General features: G+C 36.1%; 2 protein-coding genes across 3 annotated transcripts in view; one reads left to right on the plus strand and one right to left on the minus strand.

Annotated features, from left to right (window-relative positions):
- Positions 1-16,092, minus strand: part of LOC138006348 (pre-mRNA-splicing factor SLU7-like) — a 16,472-nt gene extending 380 nt beyond the window's left edge. Inside the window, exons 1-18 of one of the 2 annotated variants that reach the window (XM_068852617.1) lie at positions 15,961-16,092; positions 15,462-15,524; positions 14,209-14,296; positions 13,763-13,843; positions 12,801-12,901; positions 12,517-12,580; positions 11,932-12,077; positions 11,302-11,347; positions 11,100-11,197; positions 9,554-9,621; positions 8,659-8,798; positions 7,429-7,485; positions 6,609-6,651; positions 6,391-6,452; positions 4,717-4,830; positions 2,306-2,386; positions 1,930-2,019; positions 1-104 (exon numbers count right to left, since the gene is read on the minus strand). The exon at positions 1-104 is cut by the window's left edge and continues 380 nt beyond it. In XM_068852617.1, coding sequence (XP_068708718.1) covers positions 1-104; positions 1,930-2,019; positions 2,306-2,386; positions 4,717-4,830; positions 6,391-6,452; positions 6,609-6,651; positions 7,429-7,485; positions 8,659-8,798; positions 9,554-9,621; positions 11,100-11,197; positions 11,302-11,347; positions 11,932-12,077; positions 12,517-12,580; positions 12,801-12,901; positions 13,763-13,843; positions 14,209-14,296; positions 15,462-15,524; positions 15,961-16,076 — 1,562 coding nt within the window. In that variant the 5' untranslated portion in view covers positions 16,077-16,092. Of the gene's footprint in view, positions 105-1,929; positions 2,020-2,305; positions 2,390-4,716; positions 4,831-6,390; positions 6,453-6,608; positions 6,652-7,428; positions 7,486-8,658; positions 8,799-9,553; positions 9,622-11,099; positions 11,198-11,301; positions 11,348-11,931; positions 12,078-12,516; positions 12,581-12,800; positions 12,902-13,762; positions 13,844-14,208; positions 14,297-15,461; positions 15,525-15,960 lie in introns of both variants that reach the window. The other variant, XM_068852615.1, reaches the window with a different exon arrangement.
- Positions 16,093-16,359: 267 nt separating this feature from the next.
- Positions 16,360-22,500, plus strand: part of LOC138006351 (vesicular integral-membrane protein VIP36-like) — an 11,423-nt gene continuing 5,282 nt past the window's right edge. The window contains exons 1-6 of the mRNA XM_068852620.1: positions 16,360-16,517; positions 18,566-18,681; positions 19,087-19,201; positions 19,592-19,674; positions 20,605-20,700; positions 21,337-21,408. Of these exons, the coding sequence (XP_068708721.1) occupies positions 16,382-16,517; positions 18,566-18,681; positions 19,087-19,201; positions 19,592-19,674; positions 20,605-20,700; positions 21,337-21,408 (618 nt within the window). The 5' untranslated portion in view covers positions 16,360-16,381. The remainder of the gene's footprint in view (positions 16,518-18,565; positions 18,682-19,086; positions 19,202-19,591; positions 19,675-20,604; positions 20,701-21,336; positions 21,409-22,500) is intronic.

The following is a 22,500-nucleotide window of genomic DNA, read 5'->3' on the forward strand; positions in this document are numbered from 1 at the left end:
ACATCACGGTTATCACCTTTGAGGGAATTGTATGGTCTTTTTCGCTCATCCATGGCTAACAATCTGTCAGCTTCTTGCTGATTACGCTCCTCCTTTCTTAGTGCCTGGAAGGGAAAGAAAAAAAACTGAGTTCTGTGGACAATTTCTGGCTAATAAATCTGGGTTATTGACCAAGTACGGGGTCAAGATGGCTGGATATTGGTCCAGTTCTTTTTTTGCAAGTTTATGGACCAAGAAGAAGTTTAGGTCAATAAACACGCGAAAAAAGAACAAGGCCAGTATCCATCCATTTTCAATAAAGGATTTATTATAATATTATGGGATAAAACACCAAAAGAATTATCTCCAAGCAAGAAATCCCAAGTGGGGAGTATAGCTCCATCTTGCCTGCTCGGGTAGCCAATCACAGCGGGATTTGGTTCATCTTACCCACTCACAGAACTACAGCTGTAGTCATGTAAATATTTAGTTTTTTTAACCCTTTCCCTTTCCCCAATGGGTAAGTTCCATTGCTACTGAAAAAATTAATTTCCACTATTTTTTGCCAACCCAAGAGAGAAAGTTGTTCCATTAAAATCTGATTATTTAAAAATTCTTAAGTCTTAGAAAAACTATGTTGTAAGAGTTAATTGTTATCTAAGACAATTTTTTCTTGTCTTATTAGAAAAGATCTTGCTCCCATCAATCAAAGACTGGGTAACTTTATCAGCGCGAGTTCCAATAAAAGATGTGGGCAGCACCTGAACAGGAATTCTTAAGTGAAATTTCCAGGGCTCAGTTGTTCAAAGGCCAGATAACATTTTCTTGTTAAATATAAGTCATAATCCATCAAAGACTTGTTAATAAGTCCTTTCTCATATACTGTGACTGTGAATATGCACACTCAAAGCACATCTTAGTTAAGGGCCCACAGACGGATTTTTCGCGCGTTACTAAGGAAGTGAAATGTTACCTCCGGTAACTGACGTCATCATATCATGAGCTGACAAGAAAACCCACTCACAAGCAAAGGTCACCACACAAACTGTTGTTTCCATCGAAGGTTTTTCCTCGCCCTTCCTCGCACTTGTTCTCGGATCAACTGCGCATGCGTAAACAAACTGACTTCCGGTTTGAGAAAAAAGCTAAATTTCTGGCGGTTTTAGATTGAATTATTATTTTTTTACATGGCACGTTTCACCCCCAAATACAGAATATAGCTAAGCATTGATTTTTTAAAATCATCTTTTTTGAAAAAGTTGTGGGTATTTCAGTATCGTTTATGTCTTTAAAAAGAACATTTTTGAAAATAAAAAGAAAACCATGCTTGGTTGGATGCAAAAACGAATACAAATTATCAAACCATCGATTAAATACCTAAATTGCGTAGCACGGAAACAAATTTAGAGTTTTCTTTTATTGGTCACGTGATCATGGGCGTGGTATGATGACGTCATATTTAGGGTCATTGGCTTACAAAAGGTGGAAACTGACCAAAATATTGTCAAATTCTCTCAAATTACTTATCCATTACATCCTTAGCAACGCACCCCAAAAAATACGTCAGTGGGCCCTTAAGGCGAGTTTGAAAACCCTGGCCAACGTCTACTGTGAAGTAAACATGTATCCACTTGATTTACAGATGTAATAAAGTTATCCTGCCTGTGATCAAATGTGCCACTTCAGAAAATACCATAATATTCTTTATTTGTTCCCCCAAATTTTGCATACATGTAAGCATTGTTTCCAGTTTCTCTTAAGACTTACAATGGTCCTAAGAGAAAACAAAGACAATGCTTAAGCAAAATTTCGGGGGACAAACAGAGTACCGGTATTAAGGTATTTTCCAAAGTGGCCTTTGGGGGCAAGATCGTTTCTAAAAAGACAATAAAATGGTCTTAGACAATTTATGCTAAGAATGAAAACTGACTGCTCTGGTGCTATTCACACCTTGTTAAGCTTTTCTCTTTTCGTTTCTTCGTCATCTTCATCCACTGATTTTTCTCTCTTCTTGCCTTTCCTGCGATTTTCCTGATGTATCTGAAATCATCATTCAAAGTTTGGCCATTATACACATGAAGCAAAAAAAAAAAAATAACGCCTGAAGAACAACAGCTTACTGTTGTCCTTGATCAAACTCAAGCATGCTTCCAACAGACATGTTTATTTATATGATTTATGCACATGCTGCAGGCCAATTGCCATCATGGACTTACATTCTCACACTCTTACAACCTGGTGACATAGTGTGTAGTGCACATACAGTGCACTACCACAAAAATTAAAACATTGTGTGATATATTCCTAGAAATCATGACATGCTGACCTCCATTAAGGACTTTCCATTTTCCTCTGCTTCTTGGATCATCCTAGCTGCACTTGTGAGGGGATCTGTGATCTGTAGATTCTGCTATTTAAAACAATAATTATAAAACTTACAGCTGTTTTTAAAAGAACTTGTTCAACTTTCTGCTACTGAGAGTGACACCACCAGACTTTACTCTGTACAGAAACTATCACTAAAGCTTCACCTACTTTGGTCACTGTGCACATACCAACAAACTTGTATAATTATTATACTTCCTTTTCATTATTTGTTTATTTATTTTGTAAGCCATATGCCATATCAACTTTAATAGTGCAATAAACTTGAACTTGAATCTGTACTAGGGTATTCCAGATGATCACTGCTCACTTCCTCCAATCCTGTTCCTATACAATTCTAGACAGTTAAGGATAAAACAAAAAAGAAAGAGGGAGGAGAGTACAGAATGCAACTACAGGGGCGGAACACAACTACTAACTGGGCTGAAAATCACTGCAATCCCGTAGAATAATTGCCCGCTTGTCTATGCTTTATAAATTTAGAAACAATTTAGCAAATGTAGATAATGCTAATCTCCACCCAATTACCTATTCCTGTATGCATTCCTCTGTGCATGCAAAGTGTGATTTTTACAAGTATTCCTTTATTCCAAGAACCATACAGGAATGGAATAAGCTACCAAAGGAAGTAGCATTGAAAGAATCACTTAAATCTTTCAAGAGCGAAATTTCCACAATTTCTTAGCTCCATTTGTGTACATAATACTATTATTTATCATGTCTTTAAAGTTTAATGCAGTCCTTTGTATTCAGTATTGAATGTAGGACTTAATTGGTAAATAAATAAGTAAATAAATAAATATGGTATGTGACAGTGCAAACTCATTGCAGAGCAACAACATGGTACATATACTGTGTAATAGTGGTGGAGTGTAATGCAGAGCTCAAGGTCTTGGAAAAAATCATGTTTCTGTTTGCGTGTATCTCTAAAGAACTGAAATTCACATAATTATGCCAAGGACCAGAGAGGGCATCTCCTGTAATCCTTTTCTCTTGGTTTAAGGCCCGAAGTAATAAATTGCTTGCATGCTAGAAATACAATACCGGTACTTTCTTATGGTCTTTTGGCTCAACTGCAGAACATACTCCCAGCGTCTGATTGCACTGGAATTCCAACTCTTTTTTTGAAGAATGCTACCATTACAATGCAAACAGTAAAGATCTGAAACTGGGCAGGGGTGATATTCTGCTATCACTCTAACCTACATGTACATGTATCTCTTCATGTGTGCACCTCACATTTTCCCTTGGATTAAAATAATGTTTTAAACCAGATTAGCGGTCCCAATGTTTGAAAATTGGTGAAACAGTTTCTTCACCAGTTTTCCCTCACGGAGGAATTCCCCAAGGTACTAGGCTTGGCCCCCTATTGTTTGCTATCTTGGGAAATGGGTTCGTGACAAGCTTATCCGAGGTGCTCGCCAAGCTATTTGCCGATCATAGCAAACAAGATCCATAACTTTGCCTCAGAGCATGGGATGCGGCTTAACCCCTCCAAGTGCCGCAAGCTTATTATAAACTTTTTGCATTTCCAAAAATTCCCCCTTGGCCCGTTACAGCTGTCTGGGACCACCATTAAAAGAGTGTCTACTTACAAAATTCTTGGGCTGAATATTAGTCAAGACTTAACCTGGAATATGCATATTAATTATATCTTCAAGGAGGCTAACAAACGACTTTATGCTATCAGGCTCCTGAAAAAATCAGGAGTAGAAAATCAATGACCTTGTTCAGATCTACATTGTACTGTTCGCTTATAAGATCAGTCTTGGAATATGCCTCACCAGTGTGGTCCGACTTACCAGACTATTAATTTTAGCCTTTGCTATAGAATAAAAAAGCATGTACTTAACAATAAGGTAGAGGTGTGTCATAGGTTACCACTTAAGATCTGGGATAATTACAAACTAAAACACTGAACAGAACCTCAAGTCAGAACCAAACGTTTGCAAATTTTGCTACAATGTTGTAAAGCTAGTTTATTTACCTTGACCAACAACTGTAATTCAGTTTATACTGCAATAGTTGGAATTAAACACATCTATCTATCTATCTATCTATCTACCTACCTACCTACCTACCTACCTACCTATCTATCTATCTATCTATCTATCTATCTATCTATCTATCTATCTATCTATCTATCTATCTATCTATCTATCTATCTATCTATCTATCTATCTATCCATAATCAGGCTTAGTTTTTCCTTTATTTCAGACTATGATCATAATAAAATACTAGTATTAACCTGGTTGAAAAATTTTGTACCACGAAAAACATTTGAACCACAGCACATGTACAAAAACACCTACATTTATAGCAAGACACTACGTGTACCATTGATCACCTACCCCAGAGACTGAAGTTGATTTGCCTGCATCTCCAGTACAATACGAGTTTCTTATGAAGGAATGACAGCAGCTGTAACCCCACCTTCCTTCTTGCCAATATGAACCCCAAACACTCTGAAAAACAATTATAATAATTTTAAAAATGGTCCTGTAACCAGGTGATAGAAACATATTAAGAAATAAGAACGTTACTCTGGTTGAAATTGTATAAGAATATGTACAATGTTTTAAAAGTCCCAACATTTCAGTTGAACCTTCAACCTTCATCAGGGGAAAGTGAAAAAATGATTCGCAAGAAACACCTTTCTTATAGTATGCCAAATTCGAGTCTATTGTTATTGAATTCTGTCCCTCAGGGCAAGATATAGAAATTCGTACGGCAAATGCATGCCATCATCACGATTAAGCGGATTCCTGCAAGTGTTAATTTCCCAAGCCTCAAGAATGCGTCGATTGCACCAATTAGCATTTGTGCGTAGGATCTTGGACGCCTCCCAAGAGACAGTGTGACCAGAATGTAAACAATGTTCCGCTAAAGCTGACTTTTGCGAGTGTTTATGTTCCACCACTTTCTGGTGTTCTTTAAGGCGAGTAGAAAATTTGCGTTTGGTTTCCCCGATATAACTCTTGTCACAATCTTTGCATGGAATCGAGTAGATGGCGCCACGAGTCTGATCTGATCACTTGCAGGAATCCGCTTAATCGTGATGATGGCATGCATTTGCCGCATGAATTTCTAAATCTTGCCCTGAGGGACAGAATTCAATAATAATAGACTCGAATTTGGCATACTATAAGAAACGTGTTTCTTGCGAATTATTTTTTCACTTCCCCCTGATGAAGGTTGAAGGTTCAACCGAAACGTTGGGACTTTTAAAACATTGTACATATTCTTATACAATTTCAACCAGAGTAACGTTCTTATTTCTTAATATGTTAATTATAATAATTTATTGCTATAATACATGTATGTCAAAAAAACATATTAAAAAGGTTCTGAAAGTCCTCTTTAACACTAAAATGTTGTGGCACAGAAGTTGTGGCTTCACAGGGCTGAGGTTAAAAATGTACTTAATTAAGCTCTGCTCATATTTTTTTAAGGTGGCTAAATGTAATTTGGGCAAAGTTAAAATGGAGACAATGCTGGTCAGTGGCCGCACTCCAGGCTGGCTAAGTACCGGTATGTAGTACTTTAAGTATGGTAAACCCTAATTAACGTATCAACTGCTGGCTAAGGGGCCGCCCTGGAATCTTTGTAGGAGTTCCTGATGGTGGCTTACTTTACTAGTTTGCTTGCTTTCTGGCCTGCTTAGTGCTTGCAGAACCATTTTTGCTTGCAAATTTTGCTTTTCTCATACTCGCTCCCTTCTTGGTAAAGTATCAGTCGGGTTTGTAAGTATTTCACTGACCATAAATGCCTCCTTCCTCCTTGACAGATACCTTCCTGGCTCCACCAACCTGTAATGCACCAGCTCCCAAGCTCATGAATCTATTGTTGATGAGTTTTATATGGTACGTTTTATTTAAATTTTGATAAATTTAGCTGATGATCAATGCTTAAAAAATTATACACAGTAACAAGAAAAGGGGAAAAAAAAGTGTTTGCATGGGTTTCCCATTTGCATACAGTCCTTTATTTGTTCAACTGTAAAGGTGCAGCTTGTTGCTCCTTACTGTGTGGTTGTTTGTATATACATCTTCTTCATATTTGGATTTTGCAACAGCTTTGTCTTGACCTGTGGACAGATAATAATTTAAGTAACATTAGCTCAAGAAGTCTGCAGTCAAAAAATTTACATGACTGTATATTAAAAATTAATTAATTCTATTGAAAGAAAGGTAACTTAAAGGGAAAAGCCATTCCTAAGTAAATTTAACACAGCAAAATGCACCTTTTATAACTTTTCCAGTTCTTGAAAACTCAACATAGTGTTCCTGTAGGACAAGCATGAAAAGGTTAATATGCTCTTTTAGTTTTTTGAATTGACATACGAGAACCATGCACTGACAATAATCATGTACATAAGTTAGTTTTTCATTCCTCAAGGTTGTGGACCTCACCTACCAAGAACATACTCCACAGAACCATTGCATATACTACCAGCACCACACAAACGACATTGACAAAACCAACAGAACAGTCAAACAACAACAACAACAACACTTCAGAGCTTCTATGGATGGAGACAAACCCTACCACAGTCTTCTCAGCCAGCTGCAACAACACTGCTGACTAGACAGACCAGTAACATCAGGTTTCAACTGACCAATCAGGTAAAAGACCAGTCTGAGAGTAGTTATATATGATTCACTGCCACCACACAAATCACTTGACTATGAGGATTCATGACATCTGCACAGGTTGTCGAAACATCAGTCCATGGCACCAACAATAGTCAGGACTTCTAAGGCCTACTCTCACCTGGACATTCTTACTTCATAGAGTTCTGAAGTGAATCCTGGGTTCAACCCATAATCTGTGTGTAATAATTTATTTCTTTGTTTGACTTTCGTTAATACTTATTAAGTTGAAAGACATTGTAAGTTATACAGTATTGAGCATTGTGGTGAACATACACAGTCTGTAAGTGTGCACAGATTGAGCTTTCGTTTTTGAATTCATCTTTTTAAATTCCTTACAGATTATCAACAAACTATTTTTGCATAAAAACAGATTCCCCACAGTCATACATACATGAAAATAAGGCTTACCGTCTGAGCCAAAAGCAACTCTTTAGGAGGAGCATTCAAATGTTCCTCACCTCCATACTGCCAATGAAAAGACAATGGTACATGTTTGTCAGTAACTGCACTAAAAGTTTTATATTAAATCTCAATTGGCCGAGTGCTATGAGCATGATTGCCCCGAATTGTACGAAACGAAGTCCTATTACTAATTTAACTCACAACTATAACAAAAGATCTTTGAATACCTTTTTGTGTTAAAAAGCTAAAATTATATTCAATCTGTTTTGCAAACAGTAGGAAAACAGCAAGAAAGACCCTATAGAACCAAGTAATGCACAAATGGTGTTGGTGTCCAATTACAGGTATCAAATTTGGAGTTGTTCAAATTGGATACCATCCTGTAATTGGACACCCACATGATTGTGCACCAAGCATGCGACAAATAGGCGTACAAAGAACCACTCAGATTCAAGAATTTTGTAATAGTTATGATTATGATTATGATTATGATTATGATTATTATTATTACCGGTATTATTATTATTATTATTGCTATTATTATCAAATGTAATTGATATTACAATACATAGTAAGTGGAGCAATAAACCGTGGTGAGGTAGAGCCTCGCACAGATCAGCGGTTTGAAGCATGCTACTTGAAGTGGGAATTAGTCAAAGATCAAAGCACTTCGTAACAAGTTTCTTAATTCATTTGATTCTTATACTGTAGGCTGCATGTATGATGTGGTATTCTGCAGATTTCTTTGTTCAAAAAATACTCTCTGAGGGGATGAATGTACATGACATTATGTAACTCTGAAGGGATGCCCCAGCGAAAGAGAGTGGGAGAGAAAAATTAATATTGACACTAGGATTTTGAAGATGCAGATGAGGAAACAGCCTGTCCAGAAAAAAAAAACTTCAAGGTGGTAAAAAGCTGAGGAAACAATAAAATTTAATTTTACTTTTAAGCTAACTAGTTTGTCAAACTAGGTAAAAACCAAGCTAATAGACCATTTCCGAGTTCAAGTCTGCCTCTTCTTCAAAGCGAGTCTAAGTGCGAAGTATTTGTGATGGTAATTAGTTCTACTTAACATAGGAATGAAAACTAATTTTCATAAGAAAAACTTTGCACTTAGAATAGCTTTGAAGAGGAGGCAGGCATAAACAAGGAAATGGCCAATTAGAAACCCTGCTTACAAAAATGCAAAAATGAATTCAAAGCTCAAAACTCTCTTGGACTTTTTAAACGCACCTTGTCAAGTACTGACAGCTTTTTATCCTGATCATAGACCCCTTTCTTCACATTGTATTCCTGGTGTAAGAGTTCCAGTTTGGTGGGATCAGCTTGTAAGTGGACATCTACTCCCTTCTCATATGCCTCCCAAGCAAACACTGGACAGTGTAAGAAATAACCAGAGAAGAAACTGTTACTGGCTGCTTTTCACATAGTTGACAAAATACCTCTGAAAATTATCCATTCAAAAAGGGGTCTAATGGCCTCTTTCTCTATGAGTGTCTGGGGGCATGTCACTTTTAAAAGAACCCTGCCAAATGCCACATTTCAAAAGCAAAATTGATGGTCATGTTTCGACGACTTCCCATTGTCATTATCAAAATGAATTTGAATCAAGACTACCGTAGGTTTGAAAGAATCTGTCTTTAATTACATGTACTTTAGTTACTTATTGCCGGCTGTCGGTACTTATTGAAACCACTGTTGATAATTATAACAGTAAAAGAAAGAAATGATGAAAGCACTGTTTAAAAAGAAGTCAAAAGCCTCTGTTTAAAAGAAATTAATGTGAAATAATAGTTGTGATATTTCTACTTTGCCTATAAAGAACAAAGTATAGGATTCACCCGAGTCTTTATTATTATTATAATTGTCAACATTTTTCTTAATTGGGATAGAGCTTCTCCTCTACATGCATGAGATTTTTTTTACAATGTATGTTATTTGATCTTCACATTCATTAATTTTATTTCATTTACTTTAACTTGAGTATAAAAATTTCAGCGGGCAAGTTCACAACAAAAAGTTACAAGAACTGATTAAAATTTATTTTTTTCCTACCAATTTTAAACTTACAGTATTATACACTTGTTTTTAATGCCTTCAGCTTGAAATTATGAGATCTTAAACTTACTTTGTGTTTGAGCCATCTTTTGTGTGTCTCCTGAGAAACGCACAAAGTTATCTCCAGCATATGTGACACTGCAATAACAAATTATATACAAAAGGTATTAACATCGGCAACTGTTTTCTACCCAAACATAAACCAAAGAACTGCCACCATACAATAAACCAGACAACAAGACTTGCAAATTTCAGGAGCAGATTTAGGCACCAGTCAGAATGATTACAGTGGAAGATTCAATAATTAAAATAATTTTGTGGAAACACAACCCCAGACCTCCTTAGGGTGGAATAAATTTCACTCCTGGTCATTGTTAACACTGAAGCAGAAAGTACTTCAAAGTCTTACCCACAATTTTAGCACTTTAATATGATGAACATCATTTCTACCAACTTTGACATAATATTATGATCAATCTTTTTCTGGTATTTGTAAAAAGGAATTTCTTCATTCAACACAGTTTTTCCACAGATTTTTGCATTACAAAAAGAACGTGAGCAGAACGTTCGTGCGTTAGTAACCAGGCATTAGATGGCATGCGAAGCAGGAAAACTGGACAGTCCAAAAGTAGCCTTTTTTAAATGTTCCTGCAGATAAGCCACACCCCTGATTTCTAGCGATGATTTTTGGGAAAAAGGTGCAGCTTATCTGCTGGTGTTTAGGTATCTGGTTAGCATTCCTTTTTTTCCAATAGGGTTTATTACTTGGCAACAAAGCCCCTAATTAAAGTAGCTGCAGACTTCATACCGTAAATACCACAGATAAATTATGTAGTACAGAAATGCCCCTAATTAGATGAACATGAATTTCAATAAGTGTCTCCTTGCTCTTCTACCTAACTTCAACATCACTCAATGTCTCGAGATATGTCCAGGTTTGACCCTAATTAGATGCACGCGGATTTCAATAAGCGTCACGAAGTGTCCCCTTGCTCTTCTAGCCAACTTCAACATCACTTGCGTCTCAGAATACAGACAATTTATGTCACAAAGCGTCCCCCAAATGCTGCTCTTTAAGTGAAGATTAACTGCTGCATTTACCCAAAGCTAAAAATAACGCTAACCTTTACCCTTACCTTATTGTTGAAAATAGGTAGCAAATGCTTAGACTTAAAGGGACACTTTGTGTTGGATGTCAAAATTGGGCGTGCATCTAATTAGGGTCAAACCTGGACATAAGTGAATGTCTCAGAATACAGACGATCAATGTCACATACATGTAGCGTCCCCCAAATGCGGCTACTCAAGTAATGATAAACAGCTGCCTTTAGCTAAAATTAATAATTTGCTTATCTCTTAATAACCTTACCTTATTGTTGGAAATAGGTACTTTGTAGCAAAGGCTTAGACATAAAGGGACCCTTCGTGTTGAATATCAAAATTGGGTGTGGATCAAATTATGGTAGGTGAATTATTTTTTAGACATACAGCTGTAAGTAAAACACCACAGTGACTGAGTACAATGTAAATTAAATATTTAGCTCCTAGCAGATACATGGAAATGTAGCACAACTCTGGCATGCTTTATATTTATACCTTGGTATTTGAACACTTACTCATTCCTGCTTCCATCAGCTTCCTTGAATGGGTTTTGTCGCATTGACCTTGTCTTGGGGTCGTAGTATGCTGAATTAGGGTCCAAGTTGTACAAATACTGAAAAAAAAAAACATTGTTACATTAAGTACTTAAAAAATTTCTAACAATAGAAATGGAAAAAAATATGTTAACAATGGCCAAAATAAACCAGTCTTTCATACCTTTGCTGTGTCTTCACGAATTCTTAAATTTCTTACAGTTGTACGCCTGAGTAAGAAAAAAGATTGTGTAATTTAGAGAACTGGATGAAAAGAGGAGAATGTCAAGAAATGAGATTTTACTGATTGATTAGTAACATACGTTAAAGGGGTAGTAGTATCATGGGAATTCTGATCCCTTTTAGTTTGATCATAAATTTACTACATCAATGTTCAGTGACTTTTTCATTCTTAAATTGCTTCTGGATCACCGCAGTGAGATAAAATTCAATTAAATTTAAAAAACAAAATGAACCACAATAAGTTATTACAGAGTTTATCTATATCTAAGATGCAAGGGAAGAACTTGAAGACATCAGCCTGACGTTTTCAAGTTCGCATTCCTTCTAATCTTGGCTATGTGTCACCAAAAACACTTAGGAATGGTGTCTTTGAGCTAAAATAGCCATTTTGAAGAAAATTTGACCATTAATTTTTGCTTGCCATCGGTAAACAGGTCTCCTCTGCTTTCCAGATTTATACTAACAACCCATGACACTGTCCCTTTAAAGGAACGTGGTTAGACAGGACTACATGTACATGGACCATTGGTAACCTTATATTAGCAACCATGGTGAATCAAGGCTTCTTTACCTCTTTGTATCAAACTTCTGTCCTGGCATGTCAATCCTGTCTGCATACTTGTCTTCATCTTCACTATCTGGCTCATCTGCCACTTCTGGTTTCTTGCCTTCAGCTAATTCCTTCTCAAGTTGATCGGCCTTTAGATGCTGTTTAGCCTACAAATGCAGACATAATTATTTATGCCATTGGTGAGAATACCAAGTTTAGTTTTCAAAAATTTTGTTCATGGAAACAACAACCTCATGAAGTCTTCTTATAAAAAGCTCTGGAATCAGAAATTGTGTAATATACATGTAGGTCAAACTGACATCTCTAGAGAGCCTTTGGTTCTTATAGAGTAAGAAGTAATAATATTATTTGATTTGAGATGATTTTGAAATTCCTTTTTGTGACAGCACAGTTACAAGTCAGAATATTTGACTTCTTTGACAAGGCTTCTTTCCAGGAATTGTGTAGTTGTAACCAACTCAGCACAATTTGCAGGACAATGTAGACTTCTTCCCATATAAAGGCCCCGACCACATACGCAAAACACTCTTTAAAAATAATTAATAATATTGTCCTATTCTTAAGAGAAAGGAAAATCACACATACCATATCTAACTTGGTATATTCCTCTACTGTTTTCCTAAAGTCATCAACATTGTAACCATTCCATCTAAAAGGAATTGAATATTTATCATTATCAAAATGATTTTAGGGTAAAAATGAAAATAATATGATTATAGGAAAAATGGCAAAAAGGAAAAGATATCTCTAAATTCAGAATCTAATAAATCCATTCATTCTGTGCATCTCCACAAAAAGGAAAAAATGCTTCTGGTTGATACAAAAGGCGAACACTTGCAAGCACTCTTATCATAATTATGACACTTTACCTGTCTCTTTTGCCGTCATAATCAAATGACAGTTGAGGCTGAACATGTTCATCGGGCTTGATGTCATCACCAGTAAACTTAGCACCAACTCGTCTGGGTCTCTAAATATTGCAATTTCAGAAATTAGTAGTAATGGTAATGTAATGAACTTAGGTATGGTAAAATTTTTAACCAGTGGGCAAATCAAATGAAGAGATGTATAGATATTTTAAGGTTACTTGGGTCCCACTCAGAAAAAAATCTGTCAGTGATGTACATTCCTTTTCAGGAGTCAAACCTACAAGCGACGCTTCCCATTACCAGTTCACATGCTCTACCACTAAGCTACAGGACTCACAGCAGCTACTGTACATGTCGGTCTAAGGGACTGTCTGTACCATAGGTTTAGGGGTTACACGTAGATATGTCCAATGTAGGTAGACCTAGGAAGTCTGTCTGTATTTAGGATTAGTGTTAGAGCTCATTCATACATACATACATACATACATACATACATACATACATTACAAACTTAATTGACAACTCTCCATAGACTTCTTTCCTAATGGCAGCCAAATAAGATATTCTTTTGTTTTAATGCAAATTTCAAAAGAATATTTGTTTCAAAATGAGGGCAGTAGGTCTAATTAACATAAAAACAAAATAATGAAAAAGCGGTCGCCATTAATTTATGAAAGTGGTCTATAGGGCTTTTCAGGGCGAATGAACACAATCACAACAGAACAAAACATTCAACACAAACTGTTAAGAATCCCAACTGGCCGGAGGTAAGCAAGTTGACTATTTACAATTGTAGCTGAGAAGTTAAACAAGGAACTACCAGGAACAAATTCAGCCAGTGGCCAGAACTTTATAAAATACTGTGGTCGTTTTGACCGTTATACTGTACAAATCACTCATGATCAATAAAATTATATAACTAAGTTCCAAGCATTGGATATTAATATTACTTATAACAGTACCTCTAGGCAGTCTTTCTTTTTGTGTGTCATAGCTCCACAGTTTCCACAAGCTCCTTTTCTAAACTTAGTAGCTGCTGGGATCTAGTATTTGCAGAATAAAAAATAATAATAAAATAACAATCATTACTTTAGTAATAATTTAAAGTCTTGAACATCACCATCAGCACAACCACCATAATCATCATCATCATTCAAAGAATTATCTGCTTGATTCACCAATGAAGACAAAATAAAATAATACAATGTATAATATTGTAAACTTGTACATGTACTTAGTTCAGTCTGTTCAGTTCCTGCTATATTTTTTCATACATGACAGACTGGAGATGATATAAATACTACACTGGTATTTTCCTTATGATCCTTAAGATGTACACCGCAAATTATGTTACAGCTGTAACTGTGTTTCCCCTTTACATTGTTAAACTAAAAATGCAGTAACTCACTGTTTTTGTTCCTTTGATGTACCACTCATTTAATGAAGAAAACTCTTTCTGTTTATCTGCCTGGGGTCGCTGATGCTTTAAAGTAGGTCTAAAAGGAAATGAAGTTTTGCAATGAATACTGTACTTCTGCTTACAGTTACAAAAATCACAAAATTAATAATAATAACAATATTTATTGATTAATTTTATTAGTTACTGGAAGCCAACAGAAACTGAGTATAGTATTCAGATGACTTGTACATTCGAGGCCTGTTGTACAAAATTGTGTTGAAGTGCTTGAAAAATTATATCAAAAAAGTTTGACATAGTGGGAAATTCTAAATAGCTGATCTTTTAATTCTCTCAGATTGCATGTGCACTATGACTGGCCAAGAGATCACAAGATCATACTTTGCAATTTCTTGAGGTTATATGCTAAATGGTTCTTAGTGAATTAATATCAATTTTCATTTAATCATGTGAGCCTCACAAAACAAAAGGCAATACATATATAGAGATTTTAAGGACAGGAGATAAAAATTGATTTACACAGAGTGAAAAACAAACAGTCAAATAACAAGACTGTTTTTTGTTTTGCACACCATCGATCACATCAATGTACTTTTGACATGCATTTTGCCTGTTGTTTTTATGTTGTAAAGGCTGCTTTTCCCACAGTTTTAACCAGCTTTGAACATTAATTTGATTTGTGTTTGGCAGTCAATTGACTTACAGTACCTGTATGGTGAAATCAAAGCCAATAACACATTTGCCTTATCCTTTCAAAAGTACAGTAAATGCAATCCTGTGATTGTATTGTGACAATATTATTAGTGTGCTTAAATACAAATTACAGCCAATCTGTCAAACAGTACAAAGTTTTTATAGAATTCAAACAAAGATAATTGAAGACGATTTTACTCGTCAATGGGGAACCCCACAGGAGTGAAAGGGTTAATCAAGCCATTGAGAAAACAAGAATACATGTAGTTTAACCCATTGGGGGGGGGGGGGGGGGGGGGAAGCAGTTCAGGAGTCAATGGGTTAGGTGGAATCGACTTTTTTTCCTTCAGACATAAAATTATTTATCCTGCCTCCGAGCTAGATTAGCTTCTTAGTTATTCTCTAGGGGCATTGTACCTTTCTTAAGTCTATTACTTTAATAGTTTGTGTATCCCTATTTATGTCTGGTACAAATAAACTTTTTGTTGTTGTTGTTGTTGTTGTTGTTGTTGTTGTTGTTGTTGGAAAATGAAAATGAAGCCACCTCTCACCTGTTGGTTCCATAATACCAAGGTGCCTGGGAAATATACTGAGGGATATGAGGGTTAATATCTCTATCAAAAAAATACAAAAGAAGAGTCACATTATCTTCAGATGAAAAATAAATGCAAACTTACAATTATTTTGTAGCTATAGCACACCAGACTTTCAGGCAAAAATATGTTCATATTAAATTGGAAGTCAAGCAATTTAATGCCCATCCAGTGCCATGTTTCTTTTTTGGTTTGCTTGTTTCAAAGTTGCTTATAAGTGAAAATTCGCACCTCTGAACGAAATTCCGACAATCTTGCAACAATAAATGTCATCGAAATGCCACAATTCAATGATTTTTTAAATTTCGCGCATTCTAGCCACATTTCTTCGACATTCGCAGTCATTACTTTTGCAGTCTTGTTGTTCATGATGATTGATGCTGGTATCTTCCCGATGCCATGATCTTCCCATTTCAAATTCGTGAACAGAGAGAAAGAAAAAGAAAATCAGACTTACTTTCCTTCTTCATCAGTCAATGCTGGTGCCGTACCAGCCTTTCTTGCCTCCTCTAATTCTTTCTCTTTTCTCCAATCTAGACGACTCTTATGCTGTGATTCAGTTTTGGCAGCCATATTGTGTTTTCCTTCCCACAATGCGGCTCTCTTAGCACCAAGAACGTCACTTCCTTTTTTATCTTAATTGAGGGAGGGGACCGCTGATAACATGAATGATGAATTGTTTGAATTTCCCGGGTTGAATTTACTTCACAAACACTTTAAACCTTGACAGAAAAAAAGGTCTTCAATAATTTACTTTAACTGCTGCTCTTACCATCGAAGCCCACAAATTTTAGTGGGTGTTACATATCTTTTTAAATAAAAGTTGCCTCAGCCCACCCCTGAGGAGCAACTTTAATTAAAGCAATCCACCTTGAGGAATGAGCAACGTAGGAAGTCACTTTAGCAATATGGATACGAGCGTGTTTTTGTCGCTATTTCTCCTCCTTATATCTAAAGTTTTAGGTGAAGAAGAATCTAAAGGATATTTAAGAAGGGAACACTCAATTTTCAAAGGTAATGTCAACAAGTTTTCATTCAAGTAAATTCCTATATCTTTTAAATCAGAATTCCTCAAAGTTAATCGATGATGTGGAGACGTTTTTCGTTACTCTGCCGGCAACAGAAATCAGTTCGTTCATTATTTCCTATATTTTGCAGTTCTAAAATTTTGCAAGGAATGGTTGAGTTTAATGGAAAAATTGTTGCCGATCAAAGCATCTTCTCTTTCTCTGTCAATACTCGGAGTCTTTTTGCTGTTTTATTATTTTCACGTGATCTCCAGCATGTTTGCACTCTCACATGGTTGCCAACTCATCGAACAACTTTTTCTACTCTTGTGGCAAATTCGTATTGCTAATAAAGTTAAATCGCGGAGGTTTTTTTGCCAATCTGTCAGTGTATACTCGTTAAACTTTAATGAAAGTAATGTTAATTCATTATTAAAGATGGCGATAGTCGTTTATTTCCACGCAATAATTAGCTCAATTATTTCAATAAGCTTAATTGTAAAAGTTCTGTAAGTGACAATCAGAGGTCCCTTTCCGGGTAGACTTTCGTAAACCGAACTAAACTGGCGGAGAGCAAAAGAACTGCCATTACTATTCCGATTAGGCCTAAGTTGCTAATTAGTTGTGAATTAGTTACACATTGTTATGTTCGCTTTGTTCTTTTGTTTTATAGACACTAATTACTTCAGATCCGGTATAGAGCGAGTTTCAATTGAGTATCGTAAAACCAAAACCAAAGTAATAACTTTGGCCAATCAAAAAGGACAGAGACAATCCAGTAAACCAATCAAGACTCAAAGTAATTACACGTAGCCGATATAAAGCGCGGGAAAATGTTTTGCTTTCACTTCTGATTGGTTGAAAAAATGGCACGAGAACTTTCAACCAATCACCGAGTGAAGTAAATGCAAAACCAAAGCAATTCGCTAATTACTTTCGACACTCAACTGAAAACCGCTCTATATATATATATACGAAAGACCAACCCCTTTTTCCTACATTGTCATGAAGAATTAAATATTATTTTAGCATTAAATCAGCAACAAGGATAAACCTTTATCTACTGGACAGGATTGATCAGGATTGAGTGATTTTTGTAGAATAAATTCAGTCAGTCATATTGACGTCCATGCAAGGTGCGGTTACACGGGACACTTTTACCGTGGTAAATGAGCCTTTTACAACAGGAAACTGCTTGTAGTCCGTGTGACCGACATTTCCCAAGGTAAATTTCCTGTGGTAAATTTCCATGGATGTGTCAAAAAGATCAGAGAAGCTCCCATGACATTTAACATGGTAAGTTGGTAGGGTGTTTTGATGCCCAAGGTACAAGAGCCAATCGGGATGCTGATGACGTTGTGATTAAATTTCCCGGCAATGAATTGAATGAGATTTCTTTTTACCTCGGTAATCTTCGTAACATGTGACTGCTGGTTAACAAAGTATACTAAAACACAAGTGTAAGGCAACGCGGGATAATTTACCATGGTGTGTGTAAACGCACCTATAATTTCTTCTTACCAGCAATTTCTAGTATTTGTTTTAATGTCTTGAAGTACATGTGTACCTGATTGCACGATAGGAATTTGATTGACTTTTGGGGTTTATTATTTGCTGCCAACTATCTAATTGATGATGCACAGCTCAGTAAGTAGAGATGGTGTAGTTTGAATAGTTGCCTTTTGCAAATATAATGCAGCCTGTGTTTGAAGCTTCATTTGTTGATTGCATCTTGATAAGTTTCACTTAGTTAAGTAACAAAATGGAAGACTGTATAATGTGCTGCTAAAATGGAAATGCAATATAGTGGCAGTGCTCTTCGTTATTTATCTAACTAGTTCACATTGACCTCACCAGATAATAACGATTAAAACAAAACTGCATGCTAATCCATTTCCCCAAACACGAAACCAATGCTGTTGCCTCTCTATAGATGTTCTTAAAAAATTAAGTGAACTTATTTAGTTTTCTGTAATCCTGCACCTCAATCAAAACTCCAAGCCTGCTGGCTGCTGGCCTGGTCTCTGGCAACTCAAACGGTATTGTAATTTTTAGGAACTGGACCAACCATTCCATACTGGGATTTTCAAGGGGACACCTTTGTTTCAAGTAGCTACGTTAGGCTCACTCCTGACCATCAGAGCAAGAAAGGAAGTGTTTGGAATAATGTGGTATGTCAGTACAACTAACTGTAAATTATTCATTTTGTTACACAATGTACTTTAATGTTGATTATAATTCAGTAATTCAGTGGTTGGGGGGGGGGGGGAGGTCATTAGTATCCATAATAATAAATACCATTATTTTAACCTCAAATTGAAGTCATGGAGAGACCTCTGGGAAAAATTGGTCAATAAAAGAGGCCACCTTGAATCAAACCCAATATTTAAAGATTTCGTTTTTGAATAGTTTTCAAAATAGTGCTTCAGTTCTCTTACGGTATACACTGTACACAACTTCATTGACTATTTCTTACTTCATTTATGGAAATAGTTTCTTGCATGTAGGCAGTTCCTTTTTGTACCAGGACAATTCAGGCCTTGTGTTGTTTTTAATTTTATGGTTTCTTCTTTCAGCGTTGTTATGTCAAAGACTGGGAGATGTTGCTACATTTTAAAATTCATGGCACTGGTGATACCTTGTTTGGAGATGGTTTTGCATTTTGGTACAGCAGAGATAGATTGCAAGAAGGTAAACAAGCAGCAGCTCAAGGCATGAATAACTGATTATTGTTGATACTGTATGTTCTTGCATCTTGGTCAATGATACATACAGTGTATCTCCTCTTCGTACTTCAGTATCTATTAATTTTATACTGTTCATGTGGTCATAGATGTACATGTACATGTAGAAACACCGTCCATCCTAGTCTAAGCAACCACCCAGAATATGTTGTTAAAGTGGCTGCTTACAGGAGGTGGTTACTGTGACGGATTTTAAAACATAAAAATGGACGTGTATTTTGGAAAACTGGTTACGTACATGTATGAGAAGAAAAAGCTTAGAGTAATTTTGTCCACATAAAAGTCTAAACACTCTTTTAAAGCCTCACTAATTCTTTTATCTTTCATTTTTTTTCAGGTGCTGTTTTTGGTAGCAAAGATTACTTCTACGGCCTTGGGATATTCTTTGACACATACAGTAACCACAATGGAGAACACCAAGCAAGTTTCCTTTGTACTTTTTATACTGTTGAACTTTAATTGAGATGATAATTAATTTTCAGTTGTTATAATTACTGTATTGGAAGGAAGAAACAAACACTTTGATGGTGCCCCTTCCTTGAAAAACGTGTCATAAAAGACACTCCTCTTTGCTAAAAGTGGAATCTAGGGCACTCTAGTTTTAAAATCTGATACTATTCCATCATCATACAGACAAACTTAATTACGGCTAGCAATTTTTCAAGTGTTTCTCCTTAGCCAAGAGCTCATCGTCGACCTATCCCAATGAATGATCCCTAAATGTTAAATAAATTTAGAGCTTTATATATTATTTTATTCATTCAAATGATGTGTTAGAGCAATGTTATGGTTGTCATCATGCCCTGTGGCTCTCAAAATATTATTACACTCATTCTTTACAAGTGATAGCACCAACTTTTACTCTGAATGATGACGATATTATTCCATGATATTGGGGATACATGTACAATACAGGATAAGGCAATTAGCTATGTTGCTTTGTGTTTAGCTGTGAGACTCCCAGGGCCCAGACCAAGCTGCAGCAATTTCATAGTGTTTCAAAAGATCAGTTTTAATAATTATAGGAAAACACAACGTAAAGCAATAATATTAACATGATTTGTATGAGTTTATTTCTTGGAGCCTTTAATTGTCTTAATGCATCAAAATGGAGTGATGCCCAGTAAGGGTAAAGGGAGTGTCATGGGATTGCACTGATATCATTGTCAGAGCTGACATACACACGTGTACTAGCTACTGGTGTCAAACAAAATGTGACCTCACTTCTACTATGGATCTTAGTTTGAACAAAATGGAAAGTCAAAATCCATAAACTCACCCTTGTTTACATTTGGCAAATCTTGTTTGTACATTAAATTTTTATTAGTTTGTTGTTGTTGATTTTACTAGCATGAGCATCCTTATGTTTCTGCTATGATTGGTAATGGGTCAGTTCATTATGATCACGATTCTGATGGAACTCACAGCCAAGTCGAAGGATGCTCTGTAAGTATGCATTGGTTGAGTAATAAATAATGGCATACTGTAGTCAGGACCAAAAATTGAGAAGTATTTTTATTATTTTTTTTTTCTTAAACCATCTCCACTTACTAGTTAAAGCATCTGGCATTAGACACAGTGAAATTAACCCTTTCACTCCTGTAAGGGCGAATGAGACTTATGGATTTTACTCTGTCTAACGCCAGACGATTTTACTTGTCACTTGGTAACCCCACAGGAGTGAAAGGGTTAACAACAGCTAGGTTCACTCAAAAACTATGTCTCCATTAATGAGTCCCTCTTTAGTATTAGGATGGAAAGGATGGGGACATTGTTTTTAGTGGTCAGGTAAATGTTGTTAACCCATTCACACCTGAACCAACCACCATTGACAGGTAAAATCCTCTGGCATTACACAAAGTGAAATCTGGAGGTGCTACTCTTACTATAGGAGGGAAAGACCTGTTTATAATAACAATTATTATTGTTACACTGTAAACATGATTTAATCATACATGTATGTAAGCTTGCTTACAGGCAGTGTTCAGTCTCACTTTCTCCATAGCATTTGGTACAGTACAATTATCAGAATACAGTAATAATTTTGTCCTAATCCAGCCAGGGCTGTTTGAATTATTGTAGGCAAACTTCCGTGGAAGAGGCCATGACACGTATGCTCTCATTAGATATTCTGGAACACAAGATCGCTTAACTGTAAGTTGGTCAAGTTGGATCATTTGTATAGACACCAACTTCTCAAGGAAATTTCCCTAGTGTTTGCCATGTGACAAAGCAAAGCGAAACTTCTACTTTGTAGACACTTTTTTTTGTTGGCTAAAAAGAAATGTTATGGTTTTGAACAGAAAAATCAATGTACATATATATATATACATTGCATTGGTGACTAAAAATTTGGGAGTTGCAGAGTTCTACAAATGTAGCAGTTCTAGCAACATTTTATATTTGTTATATTTAAGCTATATTTACAGCAAGTCTCAGATATGCTGTGGATTGACTTGAGTTCCGTGAAACTGTGACTTTAATTTCTGAAGGCAGGGGTGACAGTAAAATTTGAAGTTGTCGGCTGGTTTGAGTAGAAAAACCAACTGTTGTCATTTTCAAAATGAATGTTAATCTTTGCTTTCAGAGCTTCAATTTGAATAAGGAAAAAGGTAGCCAACACTTCACGTTGGCTGTTAGTACTTAATGAAATCACTGTGAAGGAAATTCACAATGACCTTAGGTTTTCTCAAGTCACCTGGACATGCCATGACATAGACTCAATGGGTTCGATGTAAGGAAAACTCAGTTTCTAATCCTGGGTATGCTGTGCATAGGATGAGCTTTCACAGGTTTTCGCTGTTCATTTGTCTGCTTTTTCAGCGCCATCTTGAATTACGTCATAATATTATATGATCGCGCCCCTTGTGATTGTTTGGATTGAGTCAATCTGCATCAACATGCTGATTTTTGGCAAGGGTCATTTTTGGCAATAATCGCTCCTGAACACAATTTCAACAAATTCCAGATGTTCGAAACTTTAGTTTTTGTGACGTCATCACCTCTTTACTCCAAATTTTCCTTTTTTAGCCACATTCCACCATCCTCGCACATTAATATTGATAGATGTTTTTACGTAAATGCGTCTTCTTTGTTGCATCTCAGCTCATCTTCTGATTCCAACCTCCAAGGTTCTCCTAACAAGCACACCTTGTAGCCAATGATTACTCCTAGTCAATAAAGCCTTCGTAGAATTGATCTGATTTGAGTAACAGTGACAAAAAACTTGACATATGCAAGGGATGA

The sequence above is a fragment of the Montipora foliosa genome, chromosome 6 (assembly GCF_036669935.1).
Source record: "Montipora foliosa isolate CH-2021 chromosome 6, ASM3666993v2, whole genome shotgun sequence".
In the NCBI taxonomy this organism is placed as follows: Eukaryota; Metazoa; Cnidaria; class Anthozoa; order Scleractinia; family Acroporidae; genus Montipora; species Montipora foliosa.